The 17,334-nt window shown below is 41.0% G+C and overlaps 1 protein-coding gene across 1 annotated transcript in view; it reads right to left on the minus strand.

Annotated features, from left to right (window-relative positions):
* The window catches only part of TMC2 (transmembrane channel like 2), a 100,847-nt gene that overhangs the window by 50,692 nt on the left and 32,821 nt on the right, over window positions 1-17,334 (minus strand). The window contains exon 4 of the mRNA XM_052650431.1: window positions 6,081-6,171. Coding sequence (XP_052506391.1) covers window positions 6,081-6,171 — 91 coding nt within the window. The remainder of the gene's footprint in view (window positions 1-6,080; window positions 6,172-17,334) is intronic.

Consider the following 17,334-nt stretch of genomic DNA (forward strand, 5'->3'; position numbering starts at 1 on the left):
ATCCAACACTCACTTTTTACCAGTCAGAAACCTGAGCAGCTGTCTGCTGGCTGCATGAAAATCTGTCAACTCTTTCAGGGGATGCTCTTCAACAGTCCTCCCCCTGAAAATAAATCCATTTGGAATTTTTAAAAAAACTTCTAGAAAATAGCAGGCAAAGATGAAGTACAGAGAAAATTCTAAGATCAGTTTCTATTGTTACAAAGGTCTCAGAAGAACTTGTTCATGAAGGAAATGAGATTTTCCTTTGTAAATTCACTAAAGCATAAAAGGGAAAATTTATCTGAAGGAACCAGATGGACTTCCAGATGTAAAGGCTTTGACTATGTAGTTATTGGATAATTACTGTATAAAGAAGGAAACCACCTGTCAGAAGGGAGATGGTCACAGATGCCAAGGAGAAGAGGAACCCATCAGCAAAGGACAGGTTCATAATAATGGCAAAGATCTTCCTAAGACGAGCAGGGATGTGGGGACACTGGCTACCCCAATCCCATTGCTTCTTCTACCTTTCCTAGTTCTGATTCTGTGCTTGAAAACCATCTTTGGTTTATTTGGCTTCTTATGCAGGTCTGTCTATAAGGCAAGCATTTGCCCATCACCTGGGCTGTGAATATTTTTATTTCTATGGCAGCAATTTTTTTTCATTGCAAATTAGTAGATTAGAATTGGGATAATAATTCATGTGTGCATGTTAAGTCATGTCTGACAACCCCATGGACGGCAGCCCACCAGGCTCTGTCCATGGAATTTCCCAAGAAAGAATACTGGAGTGGGTTGCCATTTCCTACTTCAGGGGATCTTCCAGACCCAGGGGTTGAACCTGCATCTCCTCCAGTGGATTCTTTACCACCGAGCCACTTGGGAAGCCTGGGATTATTGTTTAGCTTCCCATAAAACTGTACTGGGATTCCCTGGTGGCTCAGATGGTAAAGAATCTGCCTGCAGTGTGGGAGACCTGGGTTGGGAAGATCCCCTGGAGGAGGGCATGGTAATCCACTGCAGTATTCTTGCCTGGAGAATCTCATGGACAGAGGAGCCTGGCGGGCTACAGTCCATGGGGTCGCAAAGAGTCAGACACGACTGCGCGACTAAGCACAGCACATAACTGTACTATCAAAAATAAAGGACACTGTTGATATGGACTTCAAATTTTTCAGTTCTTGCATTGGTTATTCCTCCTTGTAAATTAGTAACCTGGTATTTGATTTTATATATTTGTCTCATAAGCTTTATTAATGTCAGTCCTCCCCTGAGAGACAGATCCTCTGTCAGGGTGCTGATAAAATCAGTATAAAATATAGCTTTGCAAGGCTGAGGATCAATGGAGTAATGAATGTTGCCAAGTGAGGCCCTTGGAGATACAGTCTGCCAGTCTGGTCACTTGGCAACCACTTGCAGCCCCTCAAGGCTGAGGGCATCTCAGCCTAAAAGTGATGCCTGGAGATGGGGGGCATAGGCAGAGAGAGGCCTGGGAGAAGCTCAGCATTGAAACTCTTATCCTTCATTGATTTAGAACATCAGAAAACTGAGCCTGGGCATGGGTGGGAGAAGACCGCAAACTCAGAACTATGTGAGATGGTAGTTGCCCCCTCGGACGGGGTTCCTGGCTGTCCGTGTCATCTTGCTCTTCAGCTGTAAATAGGAGAAAAGATTTCAAACAGCAGTCAAACGAGACACAGGTACATTCTGCCTGGGGATGATGTCTGAATCTGAATAACCAAAAACAACCAGTGAAGCCTGAGAAATAGTGTGCAAAACAAGAAAAAAGAGATCCCTTTCTCTGAGGTTTTTAGAAAGTATCTCCTCCAGGATATATGATTAAATTTTGAGAGATGGTTCAGTATTCTTGCTTGTATATGTGCTTAGCCACTCAGTCATGTCCAACTCTTTGTGACCCCATAGACTGTAGCCCTCCATGCTTCTCTGTCCATGAGATTTCCCAGGCAAGAATACTCGAGTGGGTTACCATTTTCTAAGCCATCAATATTCTTAGCAGGATACAAAAAACCATGGCTTCTAAAGTGCAGGATGGCAATGAGAGTTTTAAAAAAGAATATGGGGTGTGTGTGGTGCGGGGCAGAATTCCCTGGCAGCTCAGTGGCTTAGGACTCTGCATTTTCACTGCTGAAGGAGTGGGTTCAATCCTTGGTCCAGGGAACTAAGATCCCACAAGCCTTGTGGCTGGAAAATAAAAGAATAGAGGTGAAGTATGGAAGAACTGATTGCAAGATTGCTAAAAGTTCAGTAATAGAATGAAAATAAACATTATACTTTAATTGAGACAAAAGAAAATTGATCCAATGATATTGAAAATAAACCTGAGAAATTTCTGAGATGCGAAGAGAGAGTAAGAAGAGAATTAAAAATCATGAGGGAAAGTAAATACAAAGAGTGAGGAATTGGCAGCCATCCTTCTCCTAGTGAAAAAGCTGGAACTGTTTGAACAGACACAAATTAGATCATTTATCAGACATATTTGAAGAACACATTCCTCAGTTGAGAAGAAAATTCTGAGTGTGCAGTTGTTAAGCGATAGATGGTTTTTAGATAAAAATTAATGTGACACATAGATAGTTGTCAGGCAACTATAACAGAAAAGGAAGAAAAAATAATATTAGGGATAAAAAAGATTTAAACTCAACATATATAAAATGTAATTACAAAAATTATGAGACTATCTATATGCAATTTTCTGTTAATACATATGAAACTCTTAATGAAAGGATCAAGTCTGGGAAGATAAAAAATATCAAAATGACCCCAAGAAGAAGTTAAAACTTGACTACCCCAATTGGAAAAACATTAAAAAATTATCAAGATACTCTATAAAATGCTTCCTGACCTGTATACTTTTGAGGAGGCCATCTCTCAATTTTCAAATAAAAAAAAAATCATGCTCCTCAAGCTGATTTACAGCATAAAAGGGAGGTAATGCTATTCCTTTAATGTTACAAAGCAAGTACAACCCTAATATTAAAATATGCCAAGATAGCATGCATGTGTGTGCACACATAAATTCAATCAATCTTGTGAAATTTTATGTAAAAATTATAAATAAAATACTTGAAAATCAGATGTGCCTGATAAAACTAAGTTTATGAACAGATGGGAAAGGTATTTAACAAAATCTAACATCTATTTATCTTAGGAAGTATCAATATGAACAAAGCTAGTGGAGGTGTTGGAATTCCAGCTGAGCTATTTCAAATCCTAAAAGATGATGCTATTAAAGTACCTCATTCAATATGCCAGCAAATTTGCAAAACTCAGCAGTGGCCACAGGACTGGAAAAGCTCAGTTTTCATTCCAATACCAAAGAAAGGCAATGCTGAAGAATGTTCAAACTACCACACAATTGCACTCATCTCACATGCTAGCAAAGAAATGCTCAAAATTCTCCAAGCCAGGTTTCAATAGTATGTGAACCGAGAACTTCCAGATGTTGAAGCTGGATTTAGAAAAGGCAGAGGAACCAGAGATCAAATTGCCAACATCTGTTGGATCATTGAAAAAGCAAGAGAGTTCCAGGAAAACATCTATTGCTTTATTGACTATGCCAAAGCCTTTGACTGTGTGGATCACAATAAACTGTGTAACATTCTTAAAGAGATGGGAATACCAGACGACCTGACCAGCCTCTTGAGAAATCTGTATGCAGGTCAAGAAGCAACAGTTAGAACCAGACATGGAACAACAGACTGGTTCCACATTGGGAAAGGAGTACATCAAGGCTGTATATTGCCACCTTGCTTATTTAACTTATATGCAGAGTACATCATGAGAAACACTGGACTGGAAGAAGCACAAGCTGGAATCAAGATTGCTGGGAGAAATATCAATAACCTCAGATATGCAGATGACACCACCTTTATGGCAGAAAGTGAAGAAACACTAAAGAACCTCTTAATGAAAGTGAAAGAGTAGAGTGAAAAAGCTGGTTTAAAACTCAACGTTCAAAAAACTAAGACCATGGCTTCTGGTCCCACCACTTCATGGCAAATAGATGGGGAAACAGTGGAAACAGTGACAGAGTTTATTTTCTTGGGATCCAAAATCACTGCAGATAGTGACAGAAGCCATGAAATTAAAAGATGTCTGCTCCTTGGAAGAAAAGCTATTACTAACCTAGACAGCATATTAAAAAGCAGAGACATTACTTTACTGACAAAGGAGGTATGTTTAGTCAAAGCTATGGTTTTGACTATACTGGAAAAACCATAGCTATGGTTATGTATGTATGGATGGATGTATGGATGTAAGAGTTAGACCATAAAGAAAGCTGAGCATGGGAGAACTGATGCTTTCGAACTGTGGTGTTTGAGAAGACTCTTGAGAGTCCCTTGGACTGCAAGGAAATCAAACCAGTGAGTCCTAAAGGAAATCAGTCCTGAATATTCATTGTAAGGACTGTTGCTGAAGCTGAAGCTCCAATACTCTGGCCACCTGATGCAAAGAACTGACACTGGAAAAGACCCTGATGCTGGGAAAGATTGAAGGCAGGAGGAGAAGTGGATGACAGAGAATGAGACGGTTGGATGGCATCACTGACTGAATGGACCTGAGTTTGAGCAAGCTCCGGGAGCTGGTGATGGACAGGGAAGCCTGGCGTTTTGCAGTCCATGGGGTCGCAAAAAGCTGGACACAACTGAGCAGCTAAACTAAACTGAACTGAACATCTATTTGGAAATTCCAATAAAATGGAGGTCTTATTAAACTAGAAATAAAAGGATAATTTCTTATTGTGAGAAAGAAAATCTATTTCAAAGTTGTCAAGGTAACAACTCTCATCAATCTAATGTGAAACACTGGAGTCATTTTCATTAAAGTAATGGAAAAGCAAAGAGACTTATGATCACCATCATCGACTGAAACTGTTCTATTATTGCTAATCTGCAGTTCAGGACAGGAATGACTTAGAACTCAAGAAAAATATCTTTACATACACAATTAGATGAAAATGATTAAAGCTAATAAGGAAGTACAATAGAGGAAGCAGATTAAAAATGAATATTCAAATATACAGTTTTCCTGCATACCAGCAATATCTAGTTACTAAATGAAAGGAAAAATGATCTCATTCACAAAAGCAACCAAAATATAAATTTTGTAGAAATAACATATAACATAGAAAAGATCTATATGAAGAAAATGACAAACTTTGCTGAAGGATATAAAACTAAAGCTTGAGAAATTGTGATATTCTTAGATGTGAAGACTGGATATTCTACAGATAAGTTTTCCCAAATTAAATCAAAGATTAAAAAAATTTCCACTCTATTTCGTGGTTTAAGGAGAATAAAATTGACTACATTAAAAAAAATTTCCAATCAAAATCTCAATGGACTATTCTGGAAATTGGCAAAGTGATTTTAAAATTGCATATGGAAAAAAAACAATGCTAATAAAACATAACAAAATGCAAATGGAAACATTGGAAAGACTGGCCAAGACATTTTTGAGAAAGAAAGGTAAAAAGAGGAAGTCTTATGAGCCATTAGACTGAATCAATAGTTGAAATGATGAATTCAAATAAAAGTTCCAAAAAAGGCCCTATATAAGAATTAAATGAATGAAAATGATAGTTTTTCAGATCAGTAGGTAAAGGAAAGATACTTCCGTAGTTTCATAGTTAAATATCCAATTAGAGGTCATTACTTTAGCTTGAATCAGAAGCCCAGGTTATGACATAACACACCAGAGCTGTCCCTGATGCCCTGTTGACATCACTGTCTTCTGTATGACTCTGATTAAACCATGGCCCTTCTGGGTCTCCACCAAACCAAAGTCTTGATTTGGGGGCTTGGAAAATACGATCCCAGTAGATTCAACACCATTAATTCTGTGAGTTTAGTTCTTCACTGGAGGGGAAACAAGTCTCCAGTATATTGAAGCCCTCACAGTTAATCAGAGAGAAATGAACAGTTGGTTTCATTCCTGGATCAATTAGAATGACTGACTGGACCTCAGACTCAGGATTCTGGGGGAGGTGGACACAAGCTGGGAAGCCAGGCAGGTGCCTGCGATGGTCAGGAACTGAGCAACTCCTCGCATAGGTTTGCAGCCTCCGAACCACACACCTTAGCCATCAGCATCCTATAGGCGTAGAGTCGCTTGCCTTTGCCCTTTCCCAAGGCTCCTTCATACTTCTCCAGAAATTCTTGGGCCTCCCTGGTTAGAGGAGGGAATAAGGCAGAAATTTAATTAACACTCAAGCAAAAGAAATCTGAACTATGAAGGCATATATATGGCCGAGGGCCTTGAGTGTTTTATACCCCTAGTTTAGAATGTAAGTTCCATGAAGGCAGGACATTTTGTCTGTTTTGTCCACTGAGATTTCCCAAATGCCAAGGACAGTGATTGGTACATGGCTGGCACCTGTAGGCAGAATTTTGGCTTCCATGACCTTCACCCCCTTGTGAATAGCAAAAGGAATTTTGCAGATATAATTAAGATTACTGACTTTAACCTAGTGAGATTACCCTGGATATCTGAAAGGGTCCATACATCACATGAGCCCTTAGAAAAAGAAGAGGAAGGCAGAAGAGTCAGAGAGAGATGTGGCAAAAAAGGAAATCAGAGAAATTAGAATCAAGAGAATCATCTATTCTCTGTTGCTGGGGCCCTTCTGGAGGATGTCACATTGGAGAGCAAGAGAAGAAAATAAATTTCTATCAAAAGTCAGCGAACCAGGAAGAGGATCTTGAGTCCCAGGTAGGAGGGAACCACAGCCCTGCTGATACCTTGATTTTGGCCTGGTGAGACCCTGAGCAGAGAATCCAGCCACACTATGCTGAACTTGTGACCAACAGGATTGTGAGCTAATAAACTGTCTTAAGCTATTAAACTTGTAGTATTTTGTTAGAGCAGCAATTGAAAAAAAAAAACACAATACAGCATTCATTAGATATTTGCAGAGGGCATGAGCTTTGGATGAGTGAGTGAACATCTAAGGAAGACCGCATGAGAAACACATGGGTAGATCTCTCTGTTAAATACTTTGGGTCAAATGCTGGAGCTAGTGAGGGCTGGCTTCTGAGAACTGATTGTTAGATATTCAGAAACTTGGTCCACCAATTATTAAACTATTGATAAGTTGAAACTGGCCATGGTGGGAGTATTTAGACTATGGGAATCAGCAGGTGTTCCATATCAGGGCTCTCCCATGCCGACACCCAAAGAATCAGTTTATCAGCAATCACTGGATAAGACCATACAAGAGGATGAAGAATTAAATCCATCTCAGCATGGGTGGAAGAAGACATTGGGTGTCTGGGTGCTGTTGCTCAGGCTCTCCTGCTGGCAACATAACCTACCCCACCTCCAAAGTGCAAATGCAGGTAGTTGCTACCTGTCAAAGTGACATTCTAACCTGAGGTTAATTCCAAGACTGGTTTTATTAGGATGTCTCAATGATGTTCCAATGTTAATGAGGCCATCTGTGCAGCTTCTGGGCCCAGGGTCAAAAGCGGGGCTATATGAGATTAAGGCTCCTTTATGGGGTCAGCCCCTGCTCCCCCCAGGCTGCAGTCATTCTGGCAGTGAGTTGTCTGTGACTACCAATGACTCCAGGACAACAAAGAATGTTTTCACCAAACTCATATCTTTGTCCTCTTCCTATATTTCCCGAGTGGGTAGGGACTCCTAAGCATTCAGGGTTTGTGAATTTGAATGTGACAACGTTTAAGATTTGGTAACTCTGGATAAAAAAATCTCAAAAGTAAGAGTCAGATCTTATGCCTGAGCCATTGAACCTGACAACAAATGCTTCTCTTCTTGACATTCAGACTGTGTCCAGAAACCCAGAGAGCCCTCAGAAGAACAGAGGGCCCCGCTCAGAACTGGTTACAAACTGTAAGGATTGTTCACTGCAAACAGACCAAGCGGTCTAACAATTTTGATGGATGCAACAAGCTTTTTTGGATCAGTAAAAGTGTATAAATAATCACAACTAACATTTTAATAGCAAATCCTTTTACACCCGTTATCTGTGATCCATGTGCTTCCTTACTAGAAATAGTAGTTAGTTTATGGAAACACTGGCTCTTGCCCTGCACTTCCCAACTGTTGCAAATCCTCTTTTTCTTTCTTTTCTTTTTTCACACTGTGTGGCTTGCAGGATCTTAGTTCCAAAACTAGGGATTGAACCCATGACTTTGGCAGTGAAATTGTGGAGGTCTAACCACTGGACCACCAGGGGAAGTCCCTGCAAATCTTCCCTCTGTAGGGTGCTCCTGTCCCCTCCTTTTCCCCTCCTTTCAAATGGGGAACTTCATGCAAGCTCATCTCTCCTCTTCCTCAAACAAGATGGTGTGTGATAAATGAAGTGAAAAGGCAAAAGACATGGGATCCTTTGCTTTGTGGAAACTTCTAGGGGCCTGAATCTCAAGGTCATTTTTGACAGGCGGTTATCAACCCCTCAGGCCCCTCCAACACTCAGGATAGGAGGAAGCCATTGAGGCATGGCTTTCCTGGGTAGCCACCCACAGACAGTACTTCAGGAGCCCCTCACATTGCCCTAGAAAGACCCTCCTTGTTGATAAAGTGGCCCAAATTACAGTGAAAGACACAGTCAGGGTGGCCAGTGATTACTGCTGGGAGAAAAGGGTTTATTGTGTGGCTTTAGTGCCAGAGAGAGCCATGCAAGGTTCTGTGCCTCCTGGGGTGGCAGTTTTCATTTAGAAATGGGCATGATGTTATGAGATTTAAATGTGTGGATGCAGACCACGTGAGCACAGTGGTTTCATTTAGTAAGCAGTCACTCTTCTCCTTCTGGGGAAATAGCAGCTCCTAAAGTGGACAGCTGATAAAGAGTCTTTGCTAGCACAGGGGGCTGCTGTGAAGGGCCTTCTGTGGAGGGGTCTGGACAAGGGACTCAGCAATGCAGCCTTCCACAACAGGGATACTCTGAAGTTGACCCAAAGTATCTCTTAGAGAGACCACATACATCCAAAAACCCACTGCTGGTGAAGCAGATCAGATTCAAAATCACACTTAATTTTGCAATGCAGAGGTACAAATAGACACAGGGCAGCCTGAGTTTGACAGCATCCTTACAGAGCTTTGCTGTCTCATGCAGAACACCAGGAAAGTGTATGAGTCAGCCAGAAATCCAGAAGACATCTAGATTAAGGTAAGGGACACAGATGGCCAAAGAGAGGTGGCCAGAGGTTGGAGACGGCCAGATGTTGAAGGTAACTTGGGCTATGCTAGTTTGGTGTCTCCCTTTGCCTCCAACCAGTTTTTATTTTTCAGTTGTGGAGGCAAAGGTCAAACAGATGCTGAACTCACTCTGAGTGGAAACTCAGATAAGCCAGACCTAGAGATGTCACTGAATCAACCTAAAGGTACCTGAGGCTAACCAAGCATACCTGACTTCCCATATGTGTTGGTTTTCAACTATGTCAACAGATTTCTTGACATTCCTCCCTTTAAAATGGAGAAATGAATTTTTCTCCCCTTGAATGTGAGCCAAACTTAGCAATGTGCCTCCAATGAATAGAAAGTGGTAAAAGTGACAACTTATGACTTCTGAGACTAGGACTTCTGAAACTAGGTGTTGTGACTTCCCCCTTGAAATCTCCCTCTTTTGGAGGAAGCTAGCTGTCATGTTATGAGGATACTTAAGCAGCCTATGGAGAGGCCCATATGGAGAGAAACTGGGGCCCCTACTAATAATCAGAACCACCTTGTCATCCATGTATATGAGCAACCTTGGAAGTGGCTTCACCAGCCCCAGTCACCTGAAGGCTGAAGCCCTGACCAACATCTTGACTCAACCTTATGCTGCTGAGGCCGCCAAGTCGCCTCAGTCATGTCTGACTCCGTGCGACCCCACAGACGGCAGCCCACCAGGCTCCCCTGTCCCTGGGATTCTCCAGGCAAGAACACTGGAGTGGGTTGCCATTTCCTTCTCCAATGCGTGAAAGTGAGAAGTGAAAGTGAAGTTGCCCAGTCGTGTCCGACTCTTAGCGACCCCATGGACTGCAGCCTACCAGGCTCCTCCATCCATGGGATTTTCCAGGCAAGAGTACTGGAGTGGGTTGCCATTTCCTTCTCCAATGCATGAAAGTGAAAAGTGAAAGTGATGTCGCTCAGTCGTGTCCGATCCTCAGCAACCCCATGGACTGCAGCCTTCCAGGCTCCTCCATCCATGGGATTTTTCCAGGCAAGAGTACTAGAGTGGGGTGCCATTGCCTTCTCTGCAACCTCATGAGAGAGACTCCAAGTTAGAGCCACCAGCTAAGCTGATCCTGAATTTCTGACTAACAGAAGATAACATATGTTTATTACTGTTTTCAATTATTAAGTTTTAGGGTAATTTATTACATAGCACTGGACAATTAATAACCTATAGAATCCAAACCAGTGATCTCTTTGGTGCATATACATTTAGGATTGTTCTGTTTGCTTGGTATATTGACCCTTTTATCATTAAAAGGGTTTCTTTTCTTGCTCGGCTGTGACCAACTCTTTGCAACCCCAGGGACTGCAGCATGCCAGGTTTCCCTGTCCTTCACTATCTCCTGGAGTTTGCTCAAACTCATATCCACTGAATCAGTGATGCCATCCAACTATCTCATCCTCTGTTGTCCCCTTCTCCTTCTGCCTTTAATCTTTCTCAGCATCAGGGTCTTTTCCAATGAGTCGGCTCTTTACATCAGGTGGCCAAAGTATTGGAGCTTCAGCTTAGCAAGAGTCCTTCCAATGAATATTCAGGGTTGATTTCCTTTAGGATAGACTGGTTTGATCTCTGTCAGGGACTCTCAAGAGTCTTCTCCAACACCACAGTTCTAAAGCATCAGTTCTTTGGTGCTCAGCCTTCTTTATGGTCCAACTCTAACATCTTTACGCGATTACTGGAAAAAACCATAGCTTTGACTATATAGACCTTTGTCGACAAAATAATATCTCTGCTTTTTAGTATGCTGTCTAGGTTGGTCATAACTTTTCTTCTAAGGAGCAAGTGTCTTTTAATTTCATGGCTGCAATCACCATCTGCAGTGATTTTGGATCCCAAGAAAATAAAGTCTGTCACTGTTTCCATTGTTTCCCCATCTATTTGCCATGAAGTGATGGGATTGAAAGCCATGATCTTAGTTTTTTGAATGTTTTAAGCCAGCTTTTTCACTCTCCTTTTTCACTTTCATCAACAGGCTCTTCAGTTCCTCTTCACTTTCATAAGGGTGGTGTCATCTGCATATCTAAGGTTATTGATATTTCTCCCAGCAGTCTTGATTCCAGCTTGTGCTTCATCCAGCCTGGCATTGCCCATGATGTACTCTGTATATAAATTAAATAAGCAGTGTGACAATATACAGCCTAGATGTTCTTTCCCAATTTGGAACCAGTCTGTTGTTCCATGTCTGATTCTAACTGTTACTTCTTGAGATGCCTACAGGTTTCTCAGGAGGTGGTAAGTGTTAGTCACTCAGTCGTGTCCAACTCTTTGTGATCCTATAGGCTATAGCCCATGAGGCTCCTCTGTCCATGGGATTCTCCAGGCAAGAATACTGGAGCGGGTTGCCGTTCCCTTCTCCTTGGGAGCTTCCTGACCCAGGGATCGAACCAAGGTCTCCTGCATTGAAGGCAGATACTTTACCGTCTGAGCCACCTGGGAAGCCCAGGTAAGGTGGTATTCCCATCTCTTTACGAATCTTTTATAGTTTCTTGTGATCCACAAAGTCAAAGGCTTTAGTGTAGTCAATAAGGCAGAAGCAGATGTTTTTCTGGAATTCCCCCTGCTTTTTCTATGATCCAACAGATGTTGGCAATGTGATATCTTGTTCTGCCTTTTCTAAACTCAGATTGTATATGTGGAAGTTCTCAGTTCACATACTATTGAAGCCTAGCTTGAAGGATTTTGAGCATTACCTTGCTAGCATGTGAAATGAGTGCAATTGTGTGGTCCTTTGAACATTCTGTGGCATTGCCCTTCTTTGGGATTGGAATGAAAATTGACTTTTTCCAGTCCTGTGGCCAGTGCTAAGGCATATTGAAAGCAGCACTTTTACAGCATCACCTTTTAGGATTTTAAGTAGCTCAGCTGGAATTCTATCACCTCCACTAGCTTTGTTTATAGTGGTGCTTCCTAAGGCCCACTTGACCTCACAGTCCAGGATGTCTGGCTCTAGGTGAGTGATCACACCATCACAGTTATCTGGGTCATCAAGATCTTCTTTGTACAGTTCTTCTGTGTTTTCTTGCCCCCTCTTCTTAATATGTTCTGCTTCTGTTAGGTCCATACCATTTCTGTCCTTTATTGTGCCCATCTTTGCATGAAATGTTCCCTTGGTATCTCTAATTTTCTTGAAGAGATCTCTCTAGTCTTTCCCATTCTATTGTTTTCCTCTATTTCTTTACATTGTTCACTTATGGCTTTCTTATCTCTCCTTGCTATTCTTTAGAACTCTGCATTTAGATGGGTATATCTCTCCTTTTCCCCCTTTGCCTTTTACTTCTTTTCTCAGTTGTTTGTAAGTCCTCCTCAGACAACCATTTTGTCTTGTTGCATTTCTTTTTCTTGAGGATGGTTTTGATCACTGACTCCAGCACTCCGTCCATAATTCTTCTGGCACTCTATCTATCAGATTTAATTTCTTGATTCTATTTGTCATTTCTACTGTATAATCATAAGGGATTTTATTTAGGTTCATGTGGTTTTCCTGGCCTAGTGGTTTTCCCTACTTTCTTCAATTTAAGTCTGAATTTTGCAACAAGGAGTTCAGTCAGCTCCTGGTTTTGCTTTTGTTGACTGTATACAGCTTATCCATCTTCAGCTGCAAAGAATATAATCAATCTGATTTTGGTATTGACCATCTGGTGACATCCCTGTGTAGAGTTGTCTCTTGTGTTTTGGAAGAGGGTGTTTGCTATGACCAGTGTATTCACTTGGTAAAAGTCTTGTTAGTTTTTGTCCTGCTTTATTTTGTACTCCAAGGCCAAACTTGCCTGTTGCTCTAGGTATCTCTTGACTTCTTACTTTTGCATTTCAGTCCCCTATGATGAAAAGGACATCTTTTTTTTTTTTTTTTTTTGGTGTTAGTTCTAGAAGGTCTTGTAGGTCTTCATAGAATCATTCAACTTCAGCTTCTTTGGCATTAGTGGTTGGGGCATAGACTCGGATTACTGTTATTGAATGGTTTGCTTTGAAATGAATCGAAATCATTCTGTCATTTTTGAGATTGCACCCGAGTGCTGCATTTTGGACTCTTTTGTTGATTAGGAGGACTAGTCCATTTCTTCTAAGGGATTCTTGCCCACAGTTTTACATATGGTCATCTGAATTAAATTTGCCCATTCCCGTCCATTTTAGTTCACTGATTCCTAAAATGTTGATGTTCACTCTTGCCATCTCATTATATAGTGTCCCTCTATAACCTTGGTGATTTTCTTTGTGCTGAAATTGACTTTGACATTTACATAGCTTCTCCTACTTTCTTTTGGTTATTTTTTCATGGTGTATTTTCTGCCATTCTTTACTTGCAACTTATGTATATCATATTTAAAGTGAGTTTCTTATAGACTGCATGTACTTGGATCATCTTTTAAATCCAGTCTGCCAATCTCTGTCTTTTAATTGAAATATTTAGATCATTAACATATTATTTACATGTTACAGTTTAAATACATCATTTTATTTCTTGTTTTGTTTTTCATTTCTACTTGCCTTCTTCCCTGTCTTCCTGAACATTTTTTTAGAATTCAATTTTGTTTAACCTGCAGTGTTTTTCAGTATATCAATTTGTATAGCCTTTTCAATAGTTGCTCTAGGCATTACTATGTGTCGACCTATATCTATCATCCATCTCTCTGTTATCTACCTATCCATATGTATTATCAAGACCTACAGATTCATTTTACTAGCTAGAGTGAAGTAGAGCCTTATTTCTCTTTATGTCACTTTATCCTACTCATTTATAATGGTTTTAACCATTTCCTCTGCATTTTTGAGAATCACATTAGGTAGTGTTTTCATTTTTGCTTCAACTGTCAAATATAATTTTAAAAATCAAGAGGAGAAGGAAAACGCATGGTATTTCCCAAGATTTTTTTCTCTTACCATGTTCTTCCTTCCTGATGTTCCAAGATGCCTTCTTTTATCATATCCTTTATTTTTAGAAAACTTTCTTTAGTTATACTTTAGGGTAGACCTGGTAACAGATTCTTCTAGTTTTCCTTCCTCTGAGAATGTCTTGATTTTTCATTTATTCTTGAAGGATGTTACTGCTGGATATAGAATTCTGGACTGACAATTCTTTTCACTTAGTACTTCTGTTCTCCATGGTTTCTGATGAGAAATATGCTGTCTTTCTATTTTTTTTTCTTTAGTAATGCATTGTTTCTCTCAGACTCTTAAAAGTATTCAGAAGTTTGACCATGATATGTATTAGCGTGGATTACTTTGGATTTATCTTACTGGGGTTTTGTTTAACTTCTTGAATACTTAAGTTTTGTCAAATTTGAAAAATTTTCAGTCCTTATATATTTGAAGACTTTTTTCCAGCCCCACTCTATCTTCTTTTGACACCTCCTGTTTTTCTTTCATATCTAGGGATTTGGAGGGGACACCAAGGTTAGATGTTTTAAAATAATGCTACATGTCCCGGAGGCTCTATTCACTTTTCCCCTAGATTATTCTCTTGCTATTGTTCAGACTGAGTGATCTGTTTTGTTCTACCTTCACTGATAATCTACTCAGTTTTCTCCATTCTGCTGTTGAGCCCATTCAAAAAGTTTTAGTTACTATATTTTTTACTTCTAAAATTTCCAGTTGCTCTCTTTTATATCTTCTATTCATTTTCTGAGACTATTTTTTTGTTTTGTTTTGTGTGTTCATAATTGCCACTGAAACATTTTTATGATGATTTCTTTAAAATCTTTGTCAGATAACCCTAACATCTATATAATCCTGATGTTAGCATCTGATGATTATCTTTTATCGTTCAGTTTGAGATCTTTCTGGTTCTTGGTATGATGAGTGAGTTTTCAATTGAAGCCTAGACATTTGGGATTTTATGTTATGTGACTCTGGATCTTACTTAAATCTTGTGTTTTAGCAGCCCTCCTCTGACACTGCTGTAGGTGCAGTAGGTGAAGGGGGATGCTGCCCAGTTACTTCTAGGTAGAAGTCCAGATTGCTCACTTGGCCTCCTTTGACACCTGGGACTGGGCTGGAGCTCCTTGTTACTGGTGAGTCAGGGTGGGAGTTCGGGCTTCCATAAGCCTTCTACTCATATCATCCTGGCTTGAAGGTATAATTTGTCACTGCCTGGTTGCGGTGAAAGTCCATGCTCCCTGTGTGGTCTCCACTGACACCACAGGGAGAGGGAGGGCTTGTTGCTACAGTGGGTATGAATGTCCCTGCTCCTCATTTGGCTTTCTCTGATAATTTATTGATGAGGGTGTTGGGATACCATGTTAAATCCTGGCAACAGAGGAAATATAGGCTTCCCAACTTGACTTGTGCTGCCAGGAGCGGGGCTAAAGATGTTTTTGGTTTATGGTGTTTGGTTGGAGACGGATCGTTTTCTTTCACAAGTATTCTGTCTTTTCTGGTCCTTTGGCTAGAAACGGCAGACTTCTCTTGAGGTGCTTTTGTGAGTATCTGTCCACGTTTTGGGGCCGCCAGCTTCTCCAGTATCTCCGGTATCCAGTTTGGATACATAGACTAAAAGGAAACCTAGGACTTGATGCCCTGTCATCATCTGGCCCTGAGGTCCTTAGCCAGTCTGCTGTCTTCTCTCCACCTTTCTGAGTCTCTTCTGTTTGCTTTACACATAATATCTGGGGTTTCAGTTGTGCTTCATGGGAAGACTATGGAGAAGTATGTCTATTGCATCTTTTTGGAAGTGGAATTCTTCAGATCTCTCTGAAGAGAGCAAGCACTTGGCTAATTTTCTAGCACATTGGGTTTCTGACAAAGCTGGGTGACACACCTAATTAATTCTATGATTAAAGCAAACATCCCTGACTCAAGGGCACTCGAAACTCTTTTACCAATATCAACAGCCTGCCTTGTGCCGTTATTAATGTGCATCACTAGTGAAGTCTCCTCTGATTCATCTTTGTTCCCCATCCTCATTTCTCAGGGTTTAGCACAGTGTCTGGCACAAGATGTTCAACCCTTAATAATAGCAATAACTACTATCTATTAATTGTACATTACATGCTGGGCCCTTAAATACATATTTTGAATTAGTCAAAACAACTCTGAAGGTAGATAATATTATTTCTAATTTACAAAAAAGGACTGTGAGGCTCAGAGAGGTTAAGGGAAGGAAGCCAGACTGAGGGGGATTGAATAGCTAGTCAAATCAACCAGATATGGTAGAAGTGTGAATGCAGGCTTGCCCCAGTTCACTGCTGTTGCCCTTTATCCCTTACCACCCTTCTTCAATTGTCTACAACAAGTATGCCAAAGTCAGCCAGCTGCCTGAGTCGGCCAAAGACTGGGGTCCCCACACCATTGCTTCTAAAAAAAGATGTAGTCTGGGGATGCTGTCTGCAGATCTGCAGTTGAAGACTTTATTGCCAGAAGAGGAAATCACATAGGAGGCAAAGAGTGTATTCTAGAATGTCTAGGAATTCTAGAGAGGCAATTATAATTCAAGAGTGCAAGTTCTGGAGCCAGAATTCCTTAGTTCAAATTCTGGCCAGGCCTCTAAACTCACTGTGTGGCCTGGAAAAATTACTAGGTTGCTCTGTATCTCAGTTTTCCATCAGTAAAATGGGGACAATAGCAATAGTACCTACATCACAGGGTGATTAGGAAGATTAAATGAATTTTTACACATCCAGGCTCAGAACAATATCTGGCACATAGGGAGCATGCAGCAAATGTTGACAAAATATAAAAAAGAAATAAATTAAAAGATGAATAAGACACAGCTTTGCAAACTAGAGTAGCCAGTCCAGTGAGGGATAGGGCCTTAAGGCTCAGAGAGGTGGTAACTAACTCAGCCTGAATGCAGGGAGGGCAGTAGGGACTTCCCTGCAGAGGCAACACTTGGCCTGTGTCTCAAAAGGTAGGACCTAGCCAGGTGGGCAAGGCAGAGGCATCACTGGAGCTGAGACCCAGAGGCTGGAGAGCCTGAGACTTGAGTCTGGGATAGGGAGCCTTGCAAGAGGGAAGAGGAAGGCAGGCAGGCTGGAGGGAAGAGATCACTATTGTCAGGAGGACTTGCTCCAGTGGGAGAGATGAGAGTCCTTTCAGCTTCTCGGGCCTTAGCCACTTCCCACCCTGACCATGAGCAGGAACTCTGCCCCTAGCCTGGAGGAGATGCAGACTTCTCCTCTGGGCAGCTCAGGGATTTTCATGGTTCCTGAGAGTTC

This window comes from Budorcas taxicolor, chromosome 13 (assembly GCF_023091745.1).
Source record: "Budorcas taxicolor isolate Tak-1 chromosome 13, Takin1.1, whole genome shotgun sequence".
Classification (NCBI taxonomy): Eukaryota; Metazoa; Chordata; class Mammalia; order Artiodactyla; family Bovidae; genus Budorcas; species Budorcas taxicolor.